This window comes from Dermacentor albipictus, chromosome 8 (genome assembly GCF_038994185.2).
Source record: "Dermacentor albipictus isolate Rhodes 1998 colony chromosome 8, USDA_Dalb.pri_finalv2, whole genome shotgun sequence".
Classification (NCBI taxonomy): domain Eukaryota; kingdom Metazoa; phylum Arthropoda; class Arachnida; order Ixodida; family Ixodidae; genus Dermacentor; species Dermacentor albipictus.
The window spans coordinates 22,185,306-22,209,870 of record NC_091828.1 but is presented as its reverse complement, the minus strand read 5'-3'; the positions used below and the strand labels follow the sequence as shown (position 1 = coordinate 22,209,870).

The 24,565-nt window shown below is 45.4% G+C and overlaps 1 protein-coding gene across 6 annotated transcripts in view; it reads right to left on the bottom strand.

Moving 5' to 3' along the window:
• Nucleotides 1-24,565, bottom strand: part of LOC139048666 (zinc finger protein 239-like) — a 111,484-nt gene that overhangs the window by 64,288 nt on the left and 22,631 nt on the right. For 2 of the 6 annotated variants that reach the window (XM_070523157.1, XM_070523156.1), the window contains exons 4-5: nt 22,117-22,251; nt 6,231-6,701 (exon numbers count right to left, since the gene is read on the bottom strand). In XM_070523157.1, the coding sequence (XP_070379258.1) occupies nt 6,231-6,701; nt 22,117-22,251 (606 nt within the window). Of the gene's footprint in view, nt 1-2,467; nt 2,693-4,543; nt 6,702-22,116; nt 22,252-24,565 lie in introns of those variants that run through there. The other 4 variants (XM_070523153.1, XM_070523154.1, XM_070523158.1 and 1 more) reach the window with 3 other exon arrangements.

The following is a 24,565-nucleotide window of genomic DNA, read 5'->3' as shown; positions in this document are numbered from 1 at the left end:
AATCCGCTCCAGTGTCCACTAAAGCAGTCAATTCACGGCCGTCGAGGAGTACAGGAATGTCCAAGGAAATTCTTTTTCTGTAATCAGCAGGTACTGTCGTCGTCGATGTATCGTCGGTCCGCGTACGCGTCAGTGGGGGCCCTTGAGCACGTCCAGACTGAGCGGCCTCGCCCCCGAAGGCCGCTGTGGCTAGTTTTCCCGGCGCGGGCTGGGCGACCGACCCCGCACCACACTCGAATACGTACGGCGAGTCGGAGAAAACCGCCGCGGCGAAGGGGAGCGTGACTGGTGTCGAGTTGATGGGGATCTGCACTGTTGGGCAACGTATTGTTCAATTTCAGGAGAACGCTGGCCGAACCTAGGTCGCGGCGAGTTTGCTGAAAATCCGCGTAGTTCGACCTCTCGATAGGAGCACTGTCGGTAGACGTGCCCAGCTTCGCCACAGTGAAAGCAAAGGGGACGGCGATCAGGTGCCCGCCACACGTCTGATTTCCTTGGGGCCTGTCGGTGGTCCTGGTAATACGAGGCCGCTTGGACGGGCTGTAACATGGCCGGGCACGCGGTGCGAAGCGGGGAGGGAGGTGGGGCAGGTTGCCTCAAAGCTTGCGCATACGACATGCGGGAGCTGTCAGTTCTTAGGGGTCGAGCTTTGGTGTTAAAGGGTGGTTCTCTTAGCGCTTGCTGGACTTCGTCACGGAGAACGCTGGACAAGGAGTTGAGCGTCGGCTGTGAGGGTACCGACAGCTTCTGGAGTTCTTCGCGGATTACGGAACGAATGAGCTCTCGAAAGAAATCGACGTGGCCCCGGAGAGCTCCGAAGAAGTCCGTAGGTGAGGCAGCGTTCACTTGACGTTCGTATGATGGTGCCCGCTGCCGAAGCGTCTGTTCAATGGTGACGGCCTCGGAAAGAAATTCTGACACAGTCTTGGCAGGACTGCGCACGAGACCGCCGAACAGCTGCTCTTTCACTCCGCGCATCAGGTACCGCACCTTCTTTTCTTCCGACATGCTAGGGTCGGCTCGTCGAAAGAGACGCATCATGTCCTCGACATACATTGCGACACCTTCGTTCGGCATTTGTATACGGGACTGAAGATCACGCTCAGCTCGCTCCCGGCGATCAGGGCTCGCATACGTCTCAAGAATCCGGGGTTTGAATTCTGCCCATGAATTTAGGGCATCTGCACGGTTCTCGTACCAAACACGTGCACCATCGTTAAGGCTGAAATATACGTTTTTCAGTTTCTCTGCGTCATCCCACTTGTTGAACGCGGCAACACGTTCATAGTGGACCAGCCAGTCTTCAACATCCTCATGTATGGCGCCGTGGAAGGGATTTTGCGTTCGCGGGTTCAGCAGCGTACAGTGAATCGGCGTTGGGCCTTCCATACCTGTTGGCGTGGTCGGAGCTGCCATTTTTTCTGGGAGGAGTCCAAACTCAGGGGCTTGTCCACGGATCCTTCTGCTGGCGCGGTGTACAGGTGTAACCACCGGTACGGGGCTGGAGCTCCTGCTGCTCGGAGGGGTGTGGTGCATAGATTAAATTACCCCGGCACCTCCACCAGTTTGTCACGCTCTAACACAAGAATAAGTGACAGTAGGATCAGCCAGAGATGAAAAATGCCAAGCACTGAGCGACGGTTCTCCAGCTGGCGCGGGATCTTCGACTTTGTCGTCTTCTTCGCCGTTTTGCTGGGCACTGTCAAGAATGGCGAGCTGCGAAACAAGATTGCCACACAGTTACGACAGGGCGACACGACGCGCACCTCTCCCTCTCCGTCGCTGCAGCTGGGAGGCGTTCAAAGAAGCGGCCTTTGCGCTGGAATCCGCCGCCTTCCACCCGCCCCATCGACATTGTGACGGGACTAGTTCGGCGTGTGTGAACAATGATTCCGGAGTTCCCCAACGCGGAGCTGATTTGACACGCATGGACAAGCTGCCGTGGGGACGACGTATTTTGGTGCGTCTCACGCTTCGGCACCCCGCCAACGCCGTCGTCGGGCATCAGAGCGCGGTTGCCTTTGTGTCTGTAAACTGATCTGCAGAGCCGCGGCGAGTTGGTGATGAGTAAACGAACAGTCGCCGCGTCGTAGGACCGGCGGATCGAGTGTATAAAAACTGTGGTTGTGCGAATGCTGAGGACACTTCTCTTGAGCAGTCATGTTAGACTGAGTCACTTTTCTCATGCAGTCATGTTGGACTGTTACTCTTTTTCTCAAGCAGTCATGTTAGACTGATTTAATTTCTGTAAATAAACCCTTTTCCTCGTTCTCGATGAGAAACAGTTCTTCACTTCATCAACGATCTCAGCGTAAATAAGTTGGACGACGGCATGGGCCAGCTACCTTCGAATTCATGCCGTACTCCAATCTGGGCAAAGGACCACGGACGATGGGATTGAGCCCCCAATCCTGACAGCACGCAATGCTGAATATTCGCTGGCTCAAAACACCAGGTGGCAATATAATTATCAGAATTTATCACGACTCGAAATTTTATTGTACATTCAGTTGTTTGAAAGCATGTCCGATAGATGAGCATTTATTTGTTGTGCCTTTTCAGGAAGGAATATCACATGAACATGGCCATTGTAATGCACAGCAATCTCATTGCTATGCATGCCCCTACAAATGCCTAGATTAGGTAGGAACATCATGCGAACGGGCTTGACAGTCCCACATTTAAAGGGGCCCTGAAACGTACCATAGAAAGCTTATTGAGCGGCACTGATGGCGATTTCATGTATTTCATAGAACAGTGATGCTACTATCATTGGTTAAAAATGTAACTGGTGATTTACGTTTGCACGGTATTGCAAATACAGTAGAACCTTGTTGATACGACCTTGTTTTGTACGATTTCCCAAAGCTAATGTTCGTGATTAAGAATATAAAAACAATGACCCGATTTTATGCTTCCTTTTTACCAGTTGAAGGGCCCCTCAAACGGTTTGGACAAGTTTTGTAGATGCATAGGGTATTAGCTACAGTAAAACATATGCGCCACAATTTAAGTAAAGCGTCTCATATTTACAGAGCCACGGAAGATTACAAGTTATCCTCCTATCTTGCCATGCTTTTGCTCTTCAACTCATTTGCCAAGCAACTGGGGCTAAGCTCCGCCTTCACTGGTTCAGCATTATGATGTGACGTCGTGGCATCTACTTCCGGTGACTTCGAGCCAGCAAGCAAAGCCTCTCTAACTTAAACACTAGCCACCTGGCCACCGATCCCCGACGAGCGCTATCCAAGCAGTGTGCACTGCGAGCGTGTTGTTGGAGCGCCGAACGCGTCCAGTATTCTGGTAAACGCAGGCGAGCTTGGCATTTTGACGCATACGTGTGGAGCATAAACGTGAGCAACCTGCGCGGTGCAGCCATCTGATCGCACAGAGCTAATATTGCTGTGACCAAGTGTAAAACATTTTAAATGCTTAGAAAGACGTGTTCACGATCATGCTGCGGCCGAGAATTTACACCTGCAGCAAAGCAATACATGCTATGTCAAGCTGCAACAGCATGTTGCAGCTTCACTTGTCACCAATCGCTAGGTTTGCAGCCCAAAATGCAACACAGGCGATTTATGGTCGTCGCGGAAAGAAACCTCGAGACCAACACCGAGCAAGCTGTAACACAAGGAGAGATTTTCTGTGCGTCAAAATACTTCAGCGTAGAGATAAATTCTCTTGTATTCTCTTTGTGTTAATTCTTTCTATAGAAACAAGTTAATGAACATTTGTCTACCACAAAGCTGGAAAAATTATCAGTGATGCTATTGGATAGCTTGCTCGACTGTCATGCACGGCGGCTGCTACGCAGATGGTGACAGAGCAGTTGAAAGCTCAGGGTACCAGCACTGCTGCAATCGGCAGCAATGCACATTGTTAAATCTTATAATTAGGAGTGAGTGAATATTCAAAACGTTTTAATAATGAATCAAATACTATCCTAGTTGATTCAGTTTTCAAATCGAATAGTCACAATTTGTAAAAACAAATTATTTTCTAATAGTTTTCAAGTAGTATGTTAAAATGTTAAATCTGTGCAATCAAACACAAAAATTGGAGCAAAAGTACAATTTTCATCCCCATGGGCGTAAGATATGTATACAAAACTTAAGAACCTACGTAGTGCAACAGGCTACAATACAGGGATCATTTTCCCTTTCCGAAAGGCCTGTATATGCAAAGAAACTGCTTAATTGTTTCTACGTTTTTGCACTTCATGACGGAAAGATGCTAAGCTTATGACTACTACGATGTGAATACAACTTTACATCCATTGAGAAAATGGCTGCTTATTATTCAAGAACTATTTGAAAAATATCTGATATTTGATTCGATTTGCTTCGGCCGCTATTTGCTTCATATTTGACTGGGCCTCAAGAATGCTATTTGCACATCCCTACTCATAATGTGCTGTACAAGGAGCACTTGAAAGTCTCACTCAATCATCAGAAGGACCTGCCTAACAGCTCAGTATGTTTGTACAAAACTGTCAAAATCGTTCCAGGGTCCCTTTCATACGTTCCCGGAAATTAGGATCTTTTGCCACCAGCATTCAGTACACCGCCAAACTGCGAATGTTCTGCAGTCCCTAGATCCTATGTAACAAGAAAAGGTGTGAGGCACATGCGAACGAGAGCAGTAAGCACTCGCCATTGCAGCTTCCTCTGCAGTAATTGCTGGTACGCGCCAAGTGAAAATGATGGCACTTAGTTTCTCATGGTGAAACCAGCAAATTTTGTCGGCCGTTGCAGGTTGCATTCACAGTTATCGCAGCCAGCCCTATTGCAATAAGCATCTTTACCTATATATGTTTCACAGCACCTGTGGCACAGTGTTTCTGGAAGCGTAATGCATTCTTTTAACAGGCGATAACCCAAACACACCGCTGTTCCCTGCTGCAGGCAGCGTGAAGTGAGCATCATGTTTCCCTTTGGCAGCATCGTATCCTGGCATCACCCACCAGCTCGATTTCGTTTCTATTTTCCATCACCGTTTTTAAACACTATGCAATCGGAAAACAACAAAACCTATCAACGTCTGCTCGAGCAACCCTAGCTCGTTGACGCTCATGCTGCAACGATTCTCGCCGAGTAAGCGTGTTAAATCTTCTCACCAAAACGCCCCGCTCAAAGCTGCTGACCCAGGCCAAATTTGAAGAGTGCAAACAAGAGTTTGCGGAGCAGCAAGAAAGACAATACTCAAGACACTCGGGCCCCACCAGTTCAGCGTGTCAGCGATTCATGCTGCAGCAATTTGTGCAATGTGTAGATGTCGACTACAGTTGAATCTGCCCAATGTTTCAGTGACATCATATAGTATGTTTGCCCAGTTAGAAGGCTTTTTTCTAGCATCGTTTTCTGAAAAGTTTAGGTATACTACAATAAAAGCTATGGCATTACTTTTTACAACCATTTAAAGTAACGCACAGCCATGAGCAAGGTGTTGCAGTCATGATAGTCACACATCCTATGCCGAACACTATGGCGCCGAGAGGCCATGGCATCATGATAAAAGAGAAGCCATGACGCCCCAAATTAGACAGTGAGCCACCAGATCGTGCATGCTATGAGCAGGCTAAGAAACCGTGGCGTGCCGACTTCCACTAATGCCCCGCTGCTATTGGTGTCGTCACACGAGGTCATAGCAAAGTGAAACGTGGTGTTTAGAGCAGCTGAAATTCCAGCAGAGGTTGAGGTTAACTTTCATTTGGCTTGTATTTTGAATTTTTTATGAGCCATAACATGGGATTGTGCGAGTAGATTTCTATCATTTATTTTCGCTCTTCGTTTTATGATACCCTTAGAGTAGATCTAGAGCATGACCAAGAAAAGGCATCCCAGAGCCCCTTTAAGAGTATATGGAGCACTTGTACCACCTGATGAAGCAGAATACCCTGCAGCATGCTCAACGTCTATAGATTCCAAATTGAAACTCTAGTTCAACATGGCTGTTGACTTACTTTACAGTATCACGGTGTTGTGTTTTCTTATGTCTGCTCAAGTAATCAGCCCGCGTAAAGGACTTCGAGCAGACGGTGCAAGAGTATAGTCGGCCACCTGTATGAATGTTTAGGTGTAGCTTCATGCTGGAGTTGCGCGTGAAGCTCCGAGGGCACGAAGGGCATTGAAATGGCTTCTCATCTGTGTGGGTTTGCAGGTGTTTCTTCATGGTGGAGTTGCGCGTGAAGCTCCGAGGGCATGAAGGGCACTGAAATGGCTTCTCACCTGTGTGGGTGTGCAGGTGGATTTTCAGGTGGGTCCTTCGTGAGAAGCTCTGGGGGCATAAAGGGCACTGAAATGGCTTCTCGCCTGTGTGGCTGCGCAGGTGGTCTTTCAAGTGGGTCGGTTGTGAGAAGCTCTGAGGGCATGAAGGGCACTGATATGGCTTCTCGCCTGTGTGGGTGCGCAAGTGTTCCTTGACCTTGGACTTTTGTGAGAATCTCTGAGGGCATGAAGGACACTGAAATGGCCGCTCACCCGTGTGGACGGACAAGTGCCTCTTCAGGGTGTCTCTTCTTGAGAAGCTCTGAGGGCACAAATGGCACTTAAACAGACACTCGCCGCTAGGGACCCTGGTGTAAGCTTCCAGGCGAGACAGTTTATCAGCCTTATAGTCACAGAGATGATCTTGGTGGAGGCAACCCTGCTGTGAATTGTCACCGTTGGCTGTTGATGGAGAAATAGAAGGCTTCAATGCTGCACGAATGAAATAAAAGTAGTATTAGGAAACGTGAAAAAAGAACACAGATACTAAAATGACGAGCTTTTTCTTTTTTTGATTTGGGAGCTCTTGAGGGTGATTTCAGGTATGCTGGAACAAAGGATGTATAGTGGTCCTTTTTTATTTACTTAATATTTCTGCAAATTATTTTTCAGAAAGGTAAAGAAATACAAGTGTGAAAGTGAAAGAATCTGGTGTTTGAAGACTTCCATGGATTTCTATGAACCTTAGAGAAGAGTGCCAAAAGCTTCGACCCAGCTTGCTCTCTGATCCTCAACGAGCACTCGAGATTTGAAGGCCATACTTGGCATTTGCAAAACTTGCGAATTGCTGGCACAACAAATTTCTCATATGAGACTTCATCAGTTGGTTTCTTTTGGATCACATGCCAAACCTTGGCAATTTTCTCATAAGTTGAGATTGCAAAGAGCAGGCTAGGACATACTGTATTTTTCTGCGTAGAACCCGCCAACATGTAGAACGCGCACTGCCTTTCAGAAAGGCCCAGAAAGTAAATATGCAATACTTCTGGGAGATTAAAAAAATTCAGCAGACACACTTCAGACTGCTTATGTGAGGGAACGTGAAAGCACTACAGCCCCTTTAGTGAAACGTCTTTTTCTGCACATTCCTTGTCTGTGCAAGCTCTTGCCTGCATTCTAACTACGCCTCGATACGGCTAATTCAAAACATGCCAAGCGTCTCAATGCGTTCACTTGCCCGCAAGGAGTTCATAACTCGAAGAACCACTCAGCGGTGTTCAACAGGACATAAATGCGTCTTATTGTATGCTCATTTTGTACAGTCATGATCTGATGCCACCTCCTCCTCATTGGCTGCACTGTCACATGCTGACTTACGCATGCACCAGGCCACACCTTCAGTACGACGTGACGTGTGCAATGATGCACCCACTAGGCACAACTTTAGTTCACCAGACACGTGGAGCCTCCCTTAGAACCTCCCTTAGAAATTCGACGTCAATCCGAATGTTTTTGACTTGTTAGAACTCCTTAAACTGTCGGTCGTTTTTGGTATGATTGCTTGGTGGCAACGCCTACACTGCCAGATTTTTGCGTAATGGGGCATATAATGCTCTCGCATTAAAAATTACATGCGTATAACGCACAGAAATAACTGCATACAATGCTCAAATGTTTATAAAGTCTCCTCTTGGGGATAAACGACCTGTCCATGTCCCATCTTTGGCCAGCAACTCTGTCCCCCTTATTGGTAATGCTGCTGGGCTGTTGAGCGCAGCTTATAATGATCCGAGTTCTAATTTGGCAGCGCCATGTGCACTATTAGCAAACTGGCAGAGCGCAAAATGACAACCCATAAAGAGGAGGATAATGAGCAACCATGAAGGAGGGGAGAGGGGAGCTTCAACACACAGTGGTAACCCAAGGTAACTTTTTGTGCAAATGAGGGGGAGGGTACCTTTACTATTGTAAATGTGAATAATGCCCACCATTCGCCATAACAATGTGTAAAACCACAAAAGAGAAGTGAAAGAAAACATATTTCACAGATACAAGCTTGACAAACAAGGAACCTTATCAAATGGATTCGCGCAGAAAGAAGCACAGGAAGAACACTGCGAAGAACAAGTAAACAAGCGAAAGTGTAAAATAAAGATTTCTAGTAGCGTTTTTTTGAATGACCTCTGGAGAAATACAGAGAAATATATATTTGCCGAACAATCCCAGTTGTTTTGGATCCCTCGTTTATTGCTCCAAGTTAAGTGCCAAAACTGAATTGTATTGTTATTTGGGAAGTTGCATAACGATGCGTGGTTGTCAGTTACATAGAAGCGTGCGTAGAGTGCAGGGCACTGCAATTCTAGACGTACTGCGCCCACCGCAGAAGGTTAGAAAAACACCCACATAAACACAGCAGGGAAGTGGCTGCTAGACTGATAATGGTATAGTGTCATTCAAAACACATGGAATCCTTCTCCACTTATGGCAGTGTTTTCTCTACTTCCTTATTAAATAAAAAGATGTTGATCCATCTATAGTTTCACAAGCAATGTATAAATTTGTTAATTTTCGTTTTTCCTTCCTGTTTGGCTGTTGCTTCAGCTCTCTCCTTTAGAAGACTGCTTAATTTCTCAACTCCTTGTGACTCTTGTTTCCAGTTGCAAACTTTGTGTGAAAAGTGCTGTACATTTAGGGAAAAACCAGACGAGGTAACAAGTGACATTCATATTCCTTATGGGTTAAAGGTTATTGCAGAGTTTGATCATGGGTGCTGTCTCGCGCGATTTTTTTTTTTTTTCCACCTGACCTAGCCTATATCACGGGTATATGGTTGCGAGGATATGCCAGTGTCGCAGCGAGCCATCACTCGAGAAAATAGTGAAGCAAAAGGAAGAGTTTATTTATTCATTTATTTATTTAGTTATTTATTTAAATACCTTCAGGGCCCGTGGGCATTACAATAAAGATTGGAATGCATGAAAAACAAATGTATTAACACAGAAGACAAAAACAGAAGCAACAGTTAACTGTGTTGCAGCAAAATGCGGATTACTGAAAATAAACAATAGCTTCAACAGGAGATTCAAACAAGTCAGCGTCAGTAATTTCGGCAATTGAGGTGGGAAGGTGGTTCCAATCGTTACTTCTCTTAGGAATGAATGAGTAAACATATGGGTTAGTTCGAGAAAACGGGACACCTACTTTATGAAGGTGATCTCTCCGGATGAAATGTACTCTGGCCCAGATAGAAGGACTTATGTAAGATGGTGATGATGACAAATTTTTGAAAGAGTCATTCCTTCATAAGGAAAGAAGAGGAAGGTTCAAAGTAGCTTTAATGATGGACAGGCTAGTAGACGAGAGTAGTTGTGAAGTATGAATCTTGCACTGCGATTTTGCACCGATTCCAAAGTTTGAATGAGACACTCAAGACTGGGATATCACACCGAGCATGCCTATTCCAGTGTTGGGCGCACAAGCGATCGATAGAGTAGAAGTTTTAATGAAGATGGTGCTATAGAGAAATTGCGCCTTAAGCAACCAAGCATGCAATTGGCATTGTTGGCAACGCAACTGGCGTTGTCTCTGGCCGCAACATGTTCCACGAGCATACAGACCAGCTGACTATGAGTTGAATCCCTTTCCTGCTCCCTGGATCAGTCTAAACAAAGAAGGTTGAACTAACGAAGCAACAGCCCGCCCCCCGGGTACGTGCCTGAAGAGAGGTCTAATTGCATGTGGTTTGTTCGCTTAGTGTGGCCGTGTATCACAGCAGAGGATAATGTTCCTGCAAATGTGCTCCAGCAACGATCAAACTCTGAGAATGCAGGTAGGCAGGTGTTGCATTCTCCTATGTTCCAAGGACGGCTCATTACTCTCCGAGTACAAACTGGGAATAGGCAATGTCCTGTAGGCACCAGTTGCTAGGCGTAGCCCTTGATAACGAGCTGGATCTAATCACCGAAGGCATGACTGTCTAGCCGAGCCATAAAGTATGCAATCAGAGTCTAATTTGCTGCTTATCAAGCAACAACAGATACATAGAAGACATTTGTGGTCGGAGCCTCAGTGCTTCCAGGACAAGACTTTGAGAATGTCAAGTGCCTTGCTTGCATTAACCTTCAGACTATTTATGCGTGCTAGAAAGTTCAGCTTCTTACCAAATAAAACTCCTAAATACTTGTGGTATTGTCTGACTGGCAGTGTGGCTTCATGTAGCTTTAAGATAGGGTCCGGTTGTAAACACCCCCTTTAAAGAAAAAAAAATCCAGCAACAGCTTTTTCATTGGAGAAACGGAAGACGTTTTTATTTGCCCATTGGGTCATTTTATTTACAGTTAATTGATTTTGCCGTTTGCAAGTTCGCAGCATGCAACTTGGAGATCATCAACACATAAAGAATGGATCAGAGAAGATGGCATACAGTTGAACTGTGCAATAACTAAGTCAACGAGGAACATGGAAAAATTCACTTTTGCAAGAATTTTGTTCTTGTGAAATGAGACAGCACAGATGGGTAATACGTCGCAGACTGAAACTTTATTATCAATATTACGTTAGACTATATTGGCAAGCCTTACCGCATTGCAGACAGCCGTACTGCTGTGGAGCAGTGTTCATGGTCAATTGCTTTCAGAGATATGATCACTTTTGGACGATTTTGTGTAACTTGGCACCGGACGCAGAGCAACAGCGCTCCACGCAAGCAGTAGCGTTTCTCCAGCACGTGCTGTCGCCCATAGACGCCGACGCATCCGGTGTAGAGCACGAAAGTGATCGTATCTCGTATACCCAAAGGCAGTCTATCGAGATTACGGCTCCTTAGCGCAAATCTACGTCCAGTGCTGAAATCCGCACACGATGCCTGTCGGGTGGCACCAAAACCAGTGTTCTTGAAATAGGGGATGCGTATTCCCGGATGATCACTTAATCACGACCCTATCTGTGGCACTCCAGAATGCGGCCGCAATCTCAAGCGTCATATTCCACTTTGGTGGGATGTGGATTTCCTTGTTTTTGCTGCATCTTGCTCACCGAAGCGCACATTAAGCACTGCACTAGGTGTACAAAAACCACCGTCACATGTTGGTAGCAATATGTGTGTCACTTCGAACGAGCGATAAGATGGCAGCCATGACGTGTTTCTGGCGCACGCGATGGCTCCCGGCGTATTGATTGTTTTTGTAAACAAAAATGACAGCTCTCATGCAAGTGTGATGTGGTGGTATTTTACACAATTTTAGTGCAAAGCAATAGCATCTGAGTACATTTTCGAGCCTGCAAGCTTTGCGCAAGTAAGTAATATGTGCAGCTATGTTCCGGCAAATTTCGTTGATGCAGGATTGTAGTACAGCAACATTTCGTTGTCATGAAGTACGAAATGCATTGAATCCTATAGGCGTTCACTGGGGATACGAAAATATTTCATTGTCGTGAAAATTTCACTGTCGCAGGGTTTCGTTATCGTGGGTTTCGACTGTAATTCTGTTTATGGAATTCATTTTTACCACGAGCAGTCTTGTGCTTAGCATACAACTTTGCGGCAAACCGTTTTCCCTGACGAATATGCGTGAAAGCACTGTGCCCAGATGCACCTGAAATGTTCAATTCGACATAAAGTCCACCAAACACCTCAGCAACTTGCTGTGAATCCCTAGGTCTGCCAAATCCTGCAATATATGAAATCTCCATGTAGTATCGTAGGCTTTGTCCAAATCAAAGAAAATTGTGGGACAGTGTTTGTGTACCAAGGCATTGCATATTTCACGTTTTATTTGAACAAGGTAATCAACTGTTGAACGAACCTTTTTATACTCGCAGTGATGATTCTCCAACAGGATTGCGTGTCAAGGGTAAAGTTATTCCGGTGTTCAGAATACTTTCATAAGCTTTTGCCACACACTTTGCGAGAGCGTTAGGACGGTAGCTGCTGGGAGATGTGTTGGGATGTTGTCGGGGCTTTTAGGAATAGTACTATTATTGTGCTTTTCCATACTTTCGGCATTACTACTGTTCTCCAAATTATGTCAAAAAATTTCAGCAGAGCCTCTACGGATGCTTGTGATAAGTGGGCAAGCACTGAATAGCGGATGTCATCAAGACCTGCTGCCGTTTTCTTGCCAGCAGGAAGTACTCTGTTTAATTACAGCAGCGTCAGGAGAGCATTATACCAGTGTCTTAGCCAGAAATTTATTTCGGGGGAGGGGTGTTTCTGCCAAGAACTACCACTCCTTCCCCTCTGTCTCTCTCTCTCATGATATATATATATATTGACACGTGTACTTGTTTTTACCGGGCGTCACGTTTTGCCGCCTAACAAATGTTATCGCACAGCGCGGGACGCGCCTGCATGTATCCGAAGTTTCTGGAAAGTTATCGATGCTTCTATCCGCTGTCTGTTGTTGCCGAACCTTGTGTTATCTCATTTCATCGCTTGACACGAATGGTGTAGAACTTTGTAGAAGGCATGCGGGTCCCAACGATTAATCTGGAACATTCGATGACTGCTGTATAAAAGCCGACGCGCTTGACCCGCTGATCAGATTTTCGACGATCGCCGACCGTGTTCGCCGCTATCGTTGTGCTATAAGTGTAGCCTCTTTTGTGGGCACAGGTTCGCCCAATAAAAGTTAGTTTTGTGTTTCACAGTATTGCTACTGTGTTCTTTGACGTCACGACCACGTGACAATATATATATATACACAGGATGTTTCAGCGAACACTTCCAAAATTTTTTGAAGGTTGCCTGTGGCAGATAGCTCAATTCTAGTTTATGAGCCAGCCTACTCGAAGCGGCGGACACCACTTGCACAAATAATTGAAAAGCAAAATTGACTAATTAACAAGAATTCACTCATTAACTTTTTAGCTAATTATCTTATGGCCCTTATTGCCATTTACGAATTCTAGCAGTGGACTTCGCAAGGCAGATCCACTTGGAACGAATTCTCAGTACGAGACCAGTTTTGAGATATAAGTTCCCGAACTTTGCTAAGAAATGCATTGGCGTTCCAGTTAGTTGTGTGCTTCAGTACATCAAACGACGTTTTGTAAACAAATTAACTAGAATGCCAATGCATCTCTCTACAAAGTTCACGAATTTATATCTCGAAACTAGTGTCATATTGAAAATTTGTTCCAAGTGGATCTGCCTTGCGAACTCCACGGCTTCATAATACGACAGTAAAACCTTTATGAAGATGTGTATTTTTTGGCCCTAAGTTCACTTCTTAAAAGCAGAATGCTTCTGGCAACAACTTATTTACGACATTTCTGATGTCACCGAGGATGTGGATCAGGACTCTGCAATTCTAATGAATGATAAAAGCCATTTTAATGGAGTTGAAAATATTTACTTATTCGTGTGAGCTTAGTATAGTCATGGGTGACGAGGTGGTGGATGATTGAGAGCCAGGCGCCAAGACACGCGTCTCGGGCCATGGAGTTTGTTTCAGCTTCAGGCCCTGCAACACTGCGATCCGCCGGCCCATCTTCCATGATGATGGAGCAGCACTGGCTGCTGCCACCTAGGGTGTGGATGGAGTTGCTACAGGAGTACTATGCATGGACCATGTAGGTCTCTGAAACCGGTGTGGCATAGCCCCCTGCTGAGCTGCACTGACATACTTGAGGTAAGTGCCCTAGCCTTCTCCTTGCTTCATAGAATGAGATCTTTTCCCTTTTGGTGATGGTGATGATTTCTTTTTTCCTCTTCCAGAAAGGGCAGCTCCGTAAGCTGGATGGTCTCTCTTGCAATTGACACATTGTGCAGAAGCATCGCAGCTGTCAGAAGGATGTTCGTTGGCACTACACTTCACGCATGTTTCTTTGCATCTACATAAGGACGAGGTCTCCACTTGCCATCTTTGAGGCTTTGTAGCCAGGTCCAATCATGTTTGCTAGGTATTTAGCTACTAGGAAAGGTGACAGTTTTCTTAAAGTTGTGTTGCCTTCAGTGTGAAGGACATGGTACTTTGAGAAAGTGTCTGCGTTTTGTTTAAAAAAGAACTGGAAAGTTGCTTCAGTTCACCATATTTCTAGCAGGCGATATCGAGGGGGAGGGGGAGGTGAAGACACCAGCCATGCAATGCCAGTATAACCTAATATATATATATATATATATATATATATATATATATATATATATATATATATGTGTAATACTATATCCAGTCTCAGTTATATATATATATATATATATATATATATATAACTGAGACTGGATATAGTATTACACAAGGTTAACCCTAGCCTCCCGGAAAATCAGTAATTAAAACAAGTGAATAGCAGACAGTGGGAGAGAAAGGAAAAAGATTGAAGAAGGGGATAGGAAAAGACAACTGCCGCTTTCCTCAGGATTGATCAGTCCAGAGGTGCAGTCTACGTGAAGCGGAAGCCAAAGAGCTGTGTTGCCTCCACTGAGGGGCCATAAAAGTCCAAACACCCGATATCGGCTCAACCCCCAAGATGTCGTTGTCCCCGGACACTGGAAACTACATGCCGGACGGTCCAACCCCTATGTGCTCAAGTATGTGGTAACGCAACATTATCAGCTAAAGGTATTACATAACATAACCTAAACATCTGGACAAAAATAAAGGAGTCAAGTGCGCACAATGTTGGTCTCTGGTTAAATTTGGGTTTAGCCTTGTGCTTGGTTTTTGCAAAGCATAGTAGTCTGATGACCGCTTGCAATTTTGTCGCATCTTCACATGTAGGAATACCACATGAACTGTTAAGAATGGCGAGCTGCCAAACAAGATTGCCACACAGTTACGACAGGGCGACACGACGCGCATCTCGCCCTCACCGTCGCTGCAGCTGGGAGGCGTTCGAAGAAGCGGCCTTTGTGGTGAAATCCGCCTCCTTCCTCCAGCCCCTTCGACATTGTGACGGAACTAGTTCGGTGTATGAACAATGATTCCGGAGTTCCCCAACGCGGAGCTGATTTGACACGCATGGACAAGCTGCCGCGGGAACGACGTATTTTTGTGCTTCTCACGCTTCGGCGTGGCGCAGAACAACGAGTGACCCTCGATCGGCACCGATAATTCTTGGAACGGCAACCCTCCAACGCCGTCGTTTGGGCTTCGGAATGTGTGTGCCTTTGTGTCTGTAAACTGATCTGCAGAGCAGCGGCGAGTTGGTGATGAGTAAACGAACAGTCGCCGCGTCGTATGACCGGCGGATCGAGTGTATAAAAACTGTGGTTGTGCGAATGCTGAGGACACTTCTCTTGAGCAGTCATGTTAGACTGAGTCACTTCTCTCATGCAGTCATGTTGGACTGATACTCTTTTTCTCAAGCAGTCATGTTAGACTGAGTTAATTTCTGTAAATAAACCCCTTTTCCTCGTTCTCGATGAGAAATAGTTCTTCACTTCATCAACGATCTCAGCGTAAATAAGTTGGACGACGGCATGGGCCAGCTACCTTCGAATTCATGCCGTACTCCAATCTTGGCAAAGGACCACGGATGATGGGATGAGGCCGTACTCCAATCCTGACAACTGGTGGCAGCGGTGGGATGGACTTTGCGACATGGTGCTGTGTCTGCGGTGAGTGCTTGGTTTTTGCTTTGACTCTCTAGGCTTCATTTTGTGGTTGTTCTGTTTAGAACAGTAGGGAAGCTAGATTGTTGTGTGTTAGCTAGGTTGTGTTTTCCTAGCTAGATTTAGAGAGCAGAATCAAGGCAGTAAAGCAGCAGTCATGGAGTTAAGGACACTGCTGAGAGACGAGTTGTTGATTGTTGGTGAGGAACTGGGCCTAGATGTACGCAAGGAAATGCTCAAATCGGAATTATTGGAGCTAATTTCCAATCAGGCCAGTGAGGAAGATATTGAAATGGGAATGGAACTTCTCAAAAAGAGAGAGAAACGGGAAAGAGAAAGAGAAGAACGGGACAGAGAAAAGCGAGAGAGAGAGGAACGCGATAAAGATCGCGAGTTTCAGTTAAGGAAAATGCAACTTGAACTTGAAAGCAAACGTTTGGAGTTGTCTCAAGGAAGTGAAGGCGCTCTGGGACGATCAAGTGAGGCAGAATCGTACCGCATGGACAGGCTATTAAAGCCATTTGAGGTCGGGACCGACATAGGCTTGTTCCTAAGCAATTTTGAAAGGACTTGCGAAAAGATGAACTTCGGCCCGAGTACATGGCCACAGCGGTTGCTGTCTATGTTGCCGTGTGAGGCGGCGGAAGTAATCGCCAGATTGAGTGCGCAGGATGCATATGATTATGCAAAAGTTAAGGCTAGTCTCCTGAAAAAATACCGCCTTTCAGCCGAAGCTTTTCGGCAAAGGTTTAGGAGCACAGGCAAGAAAGATAGCGAGGGCTATCCGAAGTTTGCATATAGCTTAAAGGCCAACCTAGTCGAGTGGCTTAAAAGCGCGGAAGCGTACGACAGCAGAGACATGATCATTGAATGCATGTGTCTAGAGCAGTTTTACAAAACCATCCCCGAAGCTGTGAAACTGTGGGTGCAAGACAGAGGTAATGTAAACACTGTGGAAAGGGCGGCTGAATTAGCCGAAAAGTACGCAACCCGTAGAAAGTTGAACGCCGAGGAGGGAAACAGGGACGGTCGAAATGGACCGCGGAAACCATTTCCGTTCAAAAAGGGTGCGCAAACTAGACGATCCGAGCCTGTAGACATGGCAGAAAAGCCCGCAGAAAAGAGCGAGGAGAAACTTAACGGAGAAACCGCACAAAAAGAACAGAAAAGAAAATTCGAATCTGTTAGACCAATTCGCTGTTACAAATGCCACAAACTGGGACATATAGCTGTAAACTGCGAGAAGTCTAGCGTAGTTTTTTCCTACGTGGAGGAAAAGGATGAGAATATGGAACTTTTAAGTCCATATCTCCACGACCTGCAAGTTAATGGAAAACCATGCCGAGTGCTAAGAGACAGTGCCGCCACGCTGGACATTGTCCGTCTTACGTCCGTCTTACGTGTTGGTAGATGACTTCACCGGAGAAGTAGCATGGATAAAACAGGTTGTAGAAGAACACAGCGTGTGTCTGCCCATGGCCAAAGTCAAAATCAGTGGACCATTTGGAGAACTAGAGACTGAGGCTGCAGTTTCCAAATTTTTGTCACTGCAGTATCCCTACATCTTTTCGAATCGTTCGAATCAGTTACTGCGTGACAGAGGGCTCAAACTGGGAGAGGGCATAGTACAGGCATTGACCCGAGGCCAAGCTCGTAAGATCGCGGCGCTTTCGGCTGAAAATGCTCAAGCTCCTCCAGCGGAAGCAGAAAAGGGGATAACTTCAATACCCGAATCCGAGCTAGGCCCGAGGGACAAAAGAACAGTTGAGAGCCTGCCAGCTGACCAGCTCAATGAGAGCGTAGCACTAGAGTGTCAGAGTTCTAGCCTGCAGGAAGAGCAAGCAGACGCGCTCCCAAGCGAGACAGGGTCGTTATTATCACCGGCCTCAAAAAACTTTGATCAACTCTTACGCGTGGATAGAGAGTCACTGGCAGCTGAGCAAAAGAATGATGAGAGCTTAGCTAGATTACGTGACACAGCTAAAGAAGGCATTGCTAGGCGCAACGTAACGATACATGAGAGAGGAGGATTGTTGTATCGGCATTACAGAGATCGAAAGGGTAGGATTTTAGATCAGTTAGTCATACCTACTAAGTATAGGGAGGACCTTTTGAGTCTTTGTCATGGAAATGGGTGGTCCGGCCACCTAGGCATAAACAAATCAAAGGAAAGATTGCTTATGGAATACTACTGGCCTGGCTGTTTCAAAGATGTAGAAAACTTTGTAAGATCATGCGACGCCTGCCAGCGTTCTGGTAAACCAGGAGAGACTTGGAAAGCTCCACTGAAGGTAGTGCCCTTAATAACAGAGCCTTTCAGACGACTTGTAATAGACACAGCAGGGCCTCTTCCAAAAAGAAAATCAGGCTACAGGTACTTGTTTACCATGCTGTGTCCGGCTACCAAGTTTCCAGAAGCAATCCCTTTGAAAGAGCTCAGCTCCACCGAAGTAGTAGACGCGCTTTTGACAGTGTTTGCACGAGTTGGGTTTCCAGCCGAAATTCAGGCAGATCAAGGGTCAGTATTCACGAGCGCACTGACTTCCACATTCTTGCAAAAGTGCGGGGTAAAGTTAATACACAGTTCTGTCTATCACCCTCAGTCAAACAGTGTAGAGAGGTGGCATTCGGTGCTTAAGCGAGTTTTGCGTGCGCTCTGTTACGAGCACAAGGAGGACTGGGAGAACTGTCTGCCGGCAACTTTGTTTGCTTTGCGAACGGTTCCACATGAGGCGACTGGGTTCTCACCAGCAGAACTAGTGTATGGGAGGACACTTCGGTCTCCACTGAGAATGTTAAGAGAGATGTGGGAGGAAAGAGGGGAGAGTCCAACCGTGGTTGAATATGTGCTAAATTTACTGGAGCGGCTAAGCGCATCCCAAGAACTAGTCGGAAAGAACATGGCAATAGCTCAAAAGAACGCCAAAGTCTATTACGACAAGAATGCGAGGCTTCGTATGTTTAAAGTCGACTTAACGATGAAAGCAGAAAAGTGTAGGTTTGGTTGTTCGCAGGTTACATATCTGGGCCATGTTGTCGGTCAGGACATGAGATGGCCGGCTGAGCTGAAAATAGCGACGATTGGAGATTTTTCTCAGCCGCGCACGAAAACGGACCTTCGTTCATTTTTGGGACTTGTGGGGTACTATCAACGGTACATTCCGAATTACTCGCAATTGGCAAGTCCATTAACAAACGCCCTCCGAAAGGGAGCACCGAGTAACGTACACTGGGATAAGGACAAAGAGAACGCTTTCCAAAGTTTGAAAACGCTATTGGTTTCTCGCCCTCTGCTTCGCGCGCCAGACTACACAAAGGAATTCATAGTTCAATGCGACGCAAGCGACAGAGGTATGGGCGTGGTACTTAGTCAGGTCGGCGACGATAACGAGGAGCATCCTATCCTCTATGCCAGCCGTAAACTAAATGTAAGGGAGGAAGACTACAGCGCTTCAGAGAAGGAATGCGCTTGTTTGGTTTGGGCCGCCGAGAAGTTGTCGTGTTACTTGTACAGAGCGAAGTTCATCTTCGAGACCGACCACTGTCCTCTGACGTGGCTCAATCAAATGTCACACAAAAACGGCCGCTTGCTCCGATGGAGCCTCACTCTCCAAGAGCACAACTTCTCCGTTAGATATAAGAAGGGAAAGTTGCATAGCAATGCGGATGGTTTGAGCAGGCTAATTTAAATTCTGCGTTTGAGGGTCCCGCCTAAATTTTAGGGTTACTAGTGTTAACTTTTATTAAGCGAAGAAGATCCCCTCTCATTTAGCAGGATTCCCTCCATGATTGCTGAATGTGTCAGCAGGAATTTGCTTCAGAAATTGGCATAGCGAAATGCAGCATTTTTTTTGTTTCTGCACTTATGTTGTTCTTTTTTGAAGCCTAGCGAGTCTAAAGTGAGAGCCAATGCACGTCATCTCGGCGCAGAGCCGTGTTGTGGGGTTCGTTTTGCAGTTGCCTGTCCTTGGATGTTTTGGGGCGGTGACATCAATGCATAAGTGGTCGCTGCGAGCCAAGACATCAATCCCCCCCCATGACCAGCAGCCGTTCTCTTCCTGCCTAGCGGTTGTCAACGCTGGACAGTCGAGACTTTCCGGGCCATGGAGGCGCTGTTAAGAATGGCGAGCTGCCAAACAAGATTGCCACACAGTTACGACAGGGCGACACGACGCGCATCTCCCCCTCACCGTCACTGCAGCTGGGAGGCGTTCGAAGAAGCGGCCTTTGTGGTGAAATCCGCCTCCTTCCTCCAGCCCCTTCGACATTGTGACGGAACTAGTTCGGTGTATGAACAATGATTCCGGAGTTCCCCAACGCGGAGCTGATTTGACACGCATGGACAAGCTGCCGCGGGAACGACGTATTTTTGTGCTTCTCACGCTTCGGCGTGGCGCAGAACAACGAGCGACCCTCGATCGGCACCGATAATTCCCGGAACGGCAACCCTCCAACGCCGTCATTTGGGCTTCGGAATGTGTGTGCCTTTGTGTCTGTAAACTGATCTGCAGAGCAGTGGCGAGTTGGTGATGAGTAAACGAACAGTCGCCGCGTCGTATGACCGGCGGATCGAGTGTATAAAAACTGTGGTTGTGCGAATGCTGAGGACACTTCTCTTGAGCAGTCATGTTAGACTGAGTCACTTCTCTCATGCAGTCATGTTGGACTGATACTATTTTTCTCAAGCAGTCATGTTAGACTGAGTTAATTTCTGTAAATAAACCCCTTTTCCTCGTTCTCGAGGAGAAATAGTTCTTCACTTCATCAACGATCTCAGCGTAAATAAGTTGGACGACGGCATGGGCCAGCTACCTTCGAATTCATGCCGTACTCCAATCTTGGCAAAGGACCACGGACGATGGGATTGAGCCCCCAATCCTGACAGAACATAGTGGCTGGAATGGCTGGAGAAAAAAAACTTGGCTTGACTTGCATATGAACAAAGCAGTTGGGCAGGAAACAACAGGATGTAGTGGTTATTGTGGATATAATGGAGCAGTTCAGAAACTATCAAAATATTGAAGAACACATTATTGAACAAGATTCACTTGCAATGGCTAGGGCCACACTCATCATATGGTCCTCACAAAAGCCCCCATGCGACTGTGATCACACTCACCTCTTACTGTTTCAAACATGGGGATTGAGATACAATCACAACTTCAGATAAAAATATTCTGATAAAAAATGCTGCACAGTATTTCCCATGACACCATAGCAATACCGGACACTCCGAGTGGTAAGCTTCCCATTTCGAAAATGAATAAAATGGGTGCCATAAATATTGGTTGTCAGTCCCCTTAATAAAATGTTCACTCTCACCTCTGTCTCAGCACCCCGATGACAGCATAGTTTTTATGCATTTCAGTGTTCACAGGTCGGCAGGTATTTTCCTGAAGCACCAGAATGCCACGAGGTTACTGCAGACACATTTATAATCCTAGTTCCATTTCTGTTATCTCTATCCAGTATACCGAGATGGCTAGTTTCTTTATTTTGCTGTAATAGAGTATAACCCCACTGATACGTGTTTCGAGGGACCGCGGAAAAAAACATAACAGCCGCGAGGAAAGCTGCAAATCACCACAGTTATTAGACCTCTCGGTGCTCATACCGTGACTAGAGACTGAGCGTGCACATGTGTATAGCTAGGGGCACATACAATCTTCCATGACAGTTGCCCCTTTCAACTCTTGATGTGCTTTACTGCAATACTTTGCACACACTTCACCGCATAATACAATTCTATTGCAGCAAAGCTGACTAAAGAGAAGTGGCGATTATAGAATACATACAAGACTCTTGCAGGCCCCAAAATAAATGGAGCCTTCTGCTCCGCGGTTGTTGCGTGATGCATGATTCTTGATAGTCTTCACCACTGCACACTTCTTTGGGTGCCTCAACAATTGCTTTGTGCAAGCTTTCTCCCAATATGCTCATGCAGTAGCTGGCTTGTGCAACTTCGGTCACTTATTGCAAACTTTGGTGACATGTAACACACAGGTCACTCATTGCTACGTGTCAGTCTCTTGTGGCAACTTACTCGCTGGATGCACTGCTACACTTACATGACTGCCATGTTAAAATGCAATGTGAAATGCAGGACTTTACAGAATGGCAATGCGTCAAGGGAGAGCACAATACGTGGAGCCAATGGGGTTTAGGTTGGGACCGGGAAAATGCGGTGTAACAGCCAAGAAAATGTAACCCCGATAAACGTATCAACAGGGTTCCACAGTATTGTGATTCCATGTTTTAATGCATCAATTCACAAGAGTAACCTGCACTTCTGTGACTTAAAGCTGCTCTTGTGCAAAAAGCTCCGACAGGAGAAGTGCCAATGATGTGGTTTCTCACCTGTGTGCTTGCGCTTGTGTATAATGAGAGCGGGCAGTCTGGCAGTCGCATAGTCACAACAGTCACAGTGGTAGAGGTGGCTCTGCTGTGACTCCTTGTGCTGGAGCGTTAGTGTGACATCATGATGCCTCCCTGCTGGCAGAAGCATAAAAAGTGATTGGATCAGCCAATTACACATCATTTTGTTTACAACACAAAATTATAAGAAAAATCCTACACAACCTTATCAGGCCCATTCTTCACTTATGGCAAATAAGCAAGATTTACAGCATCATGGAGGAAATTAAGTTTATTTGCTACAAGCATGCAAGGTAGGAAGCGATCACTGAAGTTGCAATAACAAGTTCTGGTCACATTGGTTTAATATAAGATGCCAAAACAAAGCAAAATTAAGCCTCCTTTCTACACAGGGAGCTTTCGGTACACCACTTTAATACTGTTGAATCACTTTCTTTACATGAGTCTTCAGCTTCATTCTTTAGTGATCCATCTTGTCCTCCTCAGTTCAAGATTGGCAATCCTTGCGTTCTTGATTGTTTATAATATTGCTTTTTGAGCAAATTTCTCTCTTTGGGTATAATATTCCCCTTTGGGTACAATTAACATGCCTGGTTTCAAATATGCTTCTTCATCTCTTGTATTCATCCTCACTCTGGCAGGAAACCCTTGATTGCAGATATATGCATTAACCATAATACTAGTACAGAGGAACCTGATTATATCGAACTCACAAAAAGACACCAACTCGTTCAATATAGGGCACAATTCAATATAGGCATTTCAAAGAGCTGGACCACATAAAAACATGTACTATTTGTAGCAGCACTTCATTCATGAAACAGGCTAATACTAGTGTCACATGACCACGTTCGATTGCGATCGAGCCCGGTCCATTTAGAACTTCCTGACCACGATTGGCTCCCTCCCACAGCTTTAGCAAAGGAGCCACTCACAACAAAGAAATTTGATCTGTATCGGGCTTGATCGTGATCGAAAGTGCACTGTGCGAAACCTGTATTAGGTTAAGTTTACTGTGACGTGAAATAGCCATGATCCTTCTTCTAATAAAATATTTTCTTTGCCAGGAAGAGCACTCATTTTCCATGTTGTTCAAGGATTTCGCAATGCTAAGGCCAAAGCCTTCCCGCAGAAGTGCCGCTACAGGATGAGCACACACATTATGTAAGAGCAGGAAGGCACAGGATTCGAGTTGTCCTTGGTGCACCTTTCACTAATAACGCGAGTCACGATGTCAGCGATGAAGCCTTCGTTCTCAAGCATTCTAGTGGTTGCGGCACCTTTAGTGTGCAATATTGAAACTGAACTGAAAACTGAAACTTCATTTTTTCAAAAACATCAGGAGTATATGTACAAGAATATTTGGACCAACAGCCTAAAATGGCTAGTGGCCGGTCCAGTGCAATATACAACAAATATGCACAGGCCAGCTAGAGAATAAAAAAGCATGCAAAAAATACTAAGAAACATATACATTCACAGATATATATACACACATATATACACATAAATACACACATACATATGCATATATAAGTATACCTATAATACGTAATGAACATATAGTGAACATGAATCTCAGCCATGCCTGTTAACAGACTTGCAAGTTCACAGATCTCGCATAGACAGAAAAAATGACTTGCATGCTAAGCCGAAATTACGGGCAGTTTTTATTTCAAGGGGGATCATTTTCTAGATTTTAGTTCCATTAACTTCTACTAATCTTTCCCCATAAACGTTATGACATTTGGGCAGGTTAAAGTTACCGTTTGAAGCAAGACATGTATTGCGTATAGGAACGGAAAAAAGATCAACAGGAAGAGGCGCAAAGGACAAAATAAAAGAAACTGACACACATTGTGCACATAAGTGTCAGTTTCTTTTATTTTCACTTTCAGTTTACTGTTCATTCTACATAGTTGGTTGTTAGTAGTACACAGGTCAAGGTCCCAAAGTCAAACGACTGCAGCGGGACCCTCGGTTAACAAAAATATTGGTACAAAATGATTAATTAGTACAGCAGTGTAAAGTTATGCAATCTATAAGTAAATAAAAAGTGAAGTAGTGAAAAGGAATACATTCGATTTTTATACAAGGAGTCATACATGTAAAATAAAAAAAATCACACATTACCAATCTAAATTGTATAAACATATTTAACAAATGAAGTACACATTCAGTCCTTTGTGTAACAGTAAAGCACTGTAAACAGAACAATGTCAACAGAAAAAAACTTGCTGAACTGTCAATGGCTTCCGGAAATGCTGACAACTCGCTCGAAAGTTCTAAGAAACCAGCGAACACTTCATTGCAATGGTCAGAACAGTTTACAGAATGGTCACAGGGACCGTAGAAGCTGGCTCCCCTTGGCTGCAGGGTATGTTACCGAGTTTTGTGACTAATTGCTGCAGGTTATTTTCTTTTCTTTACA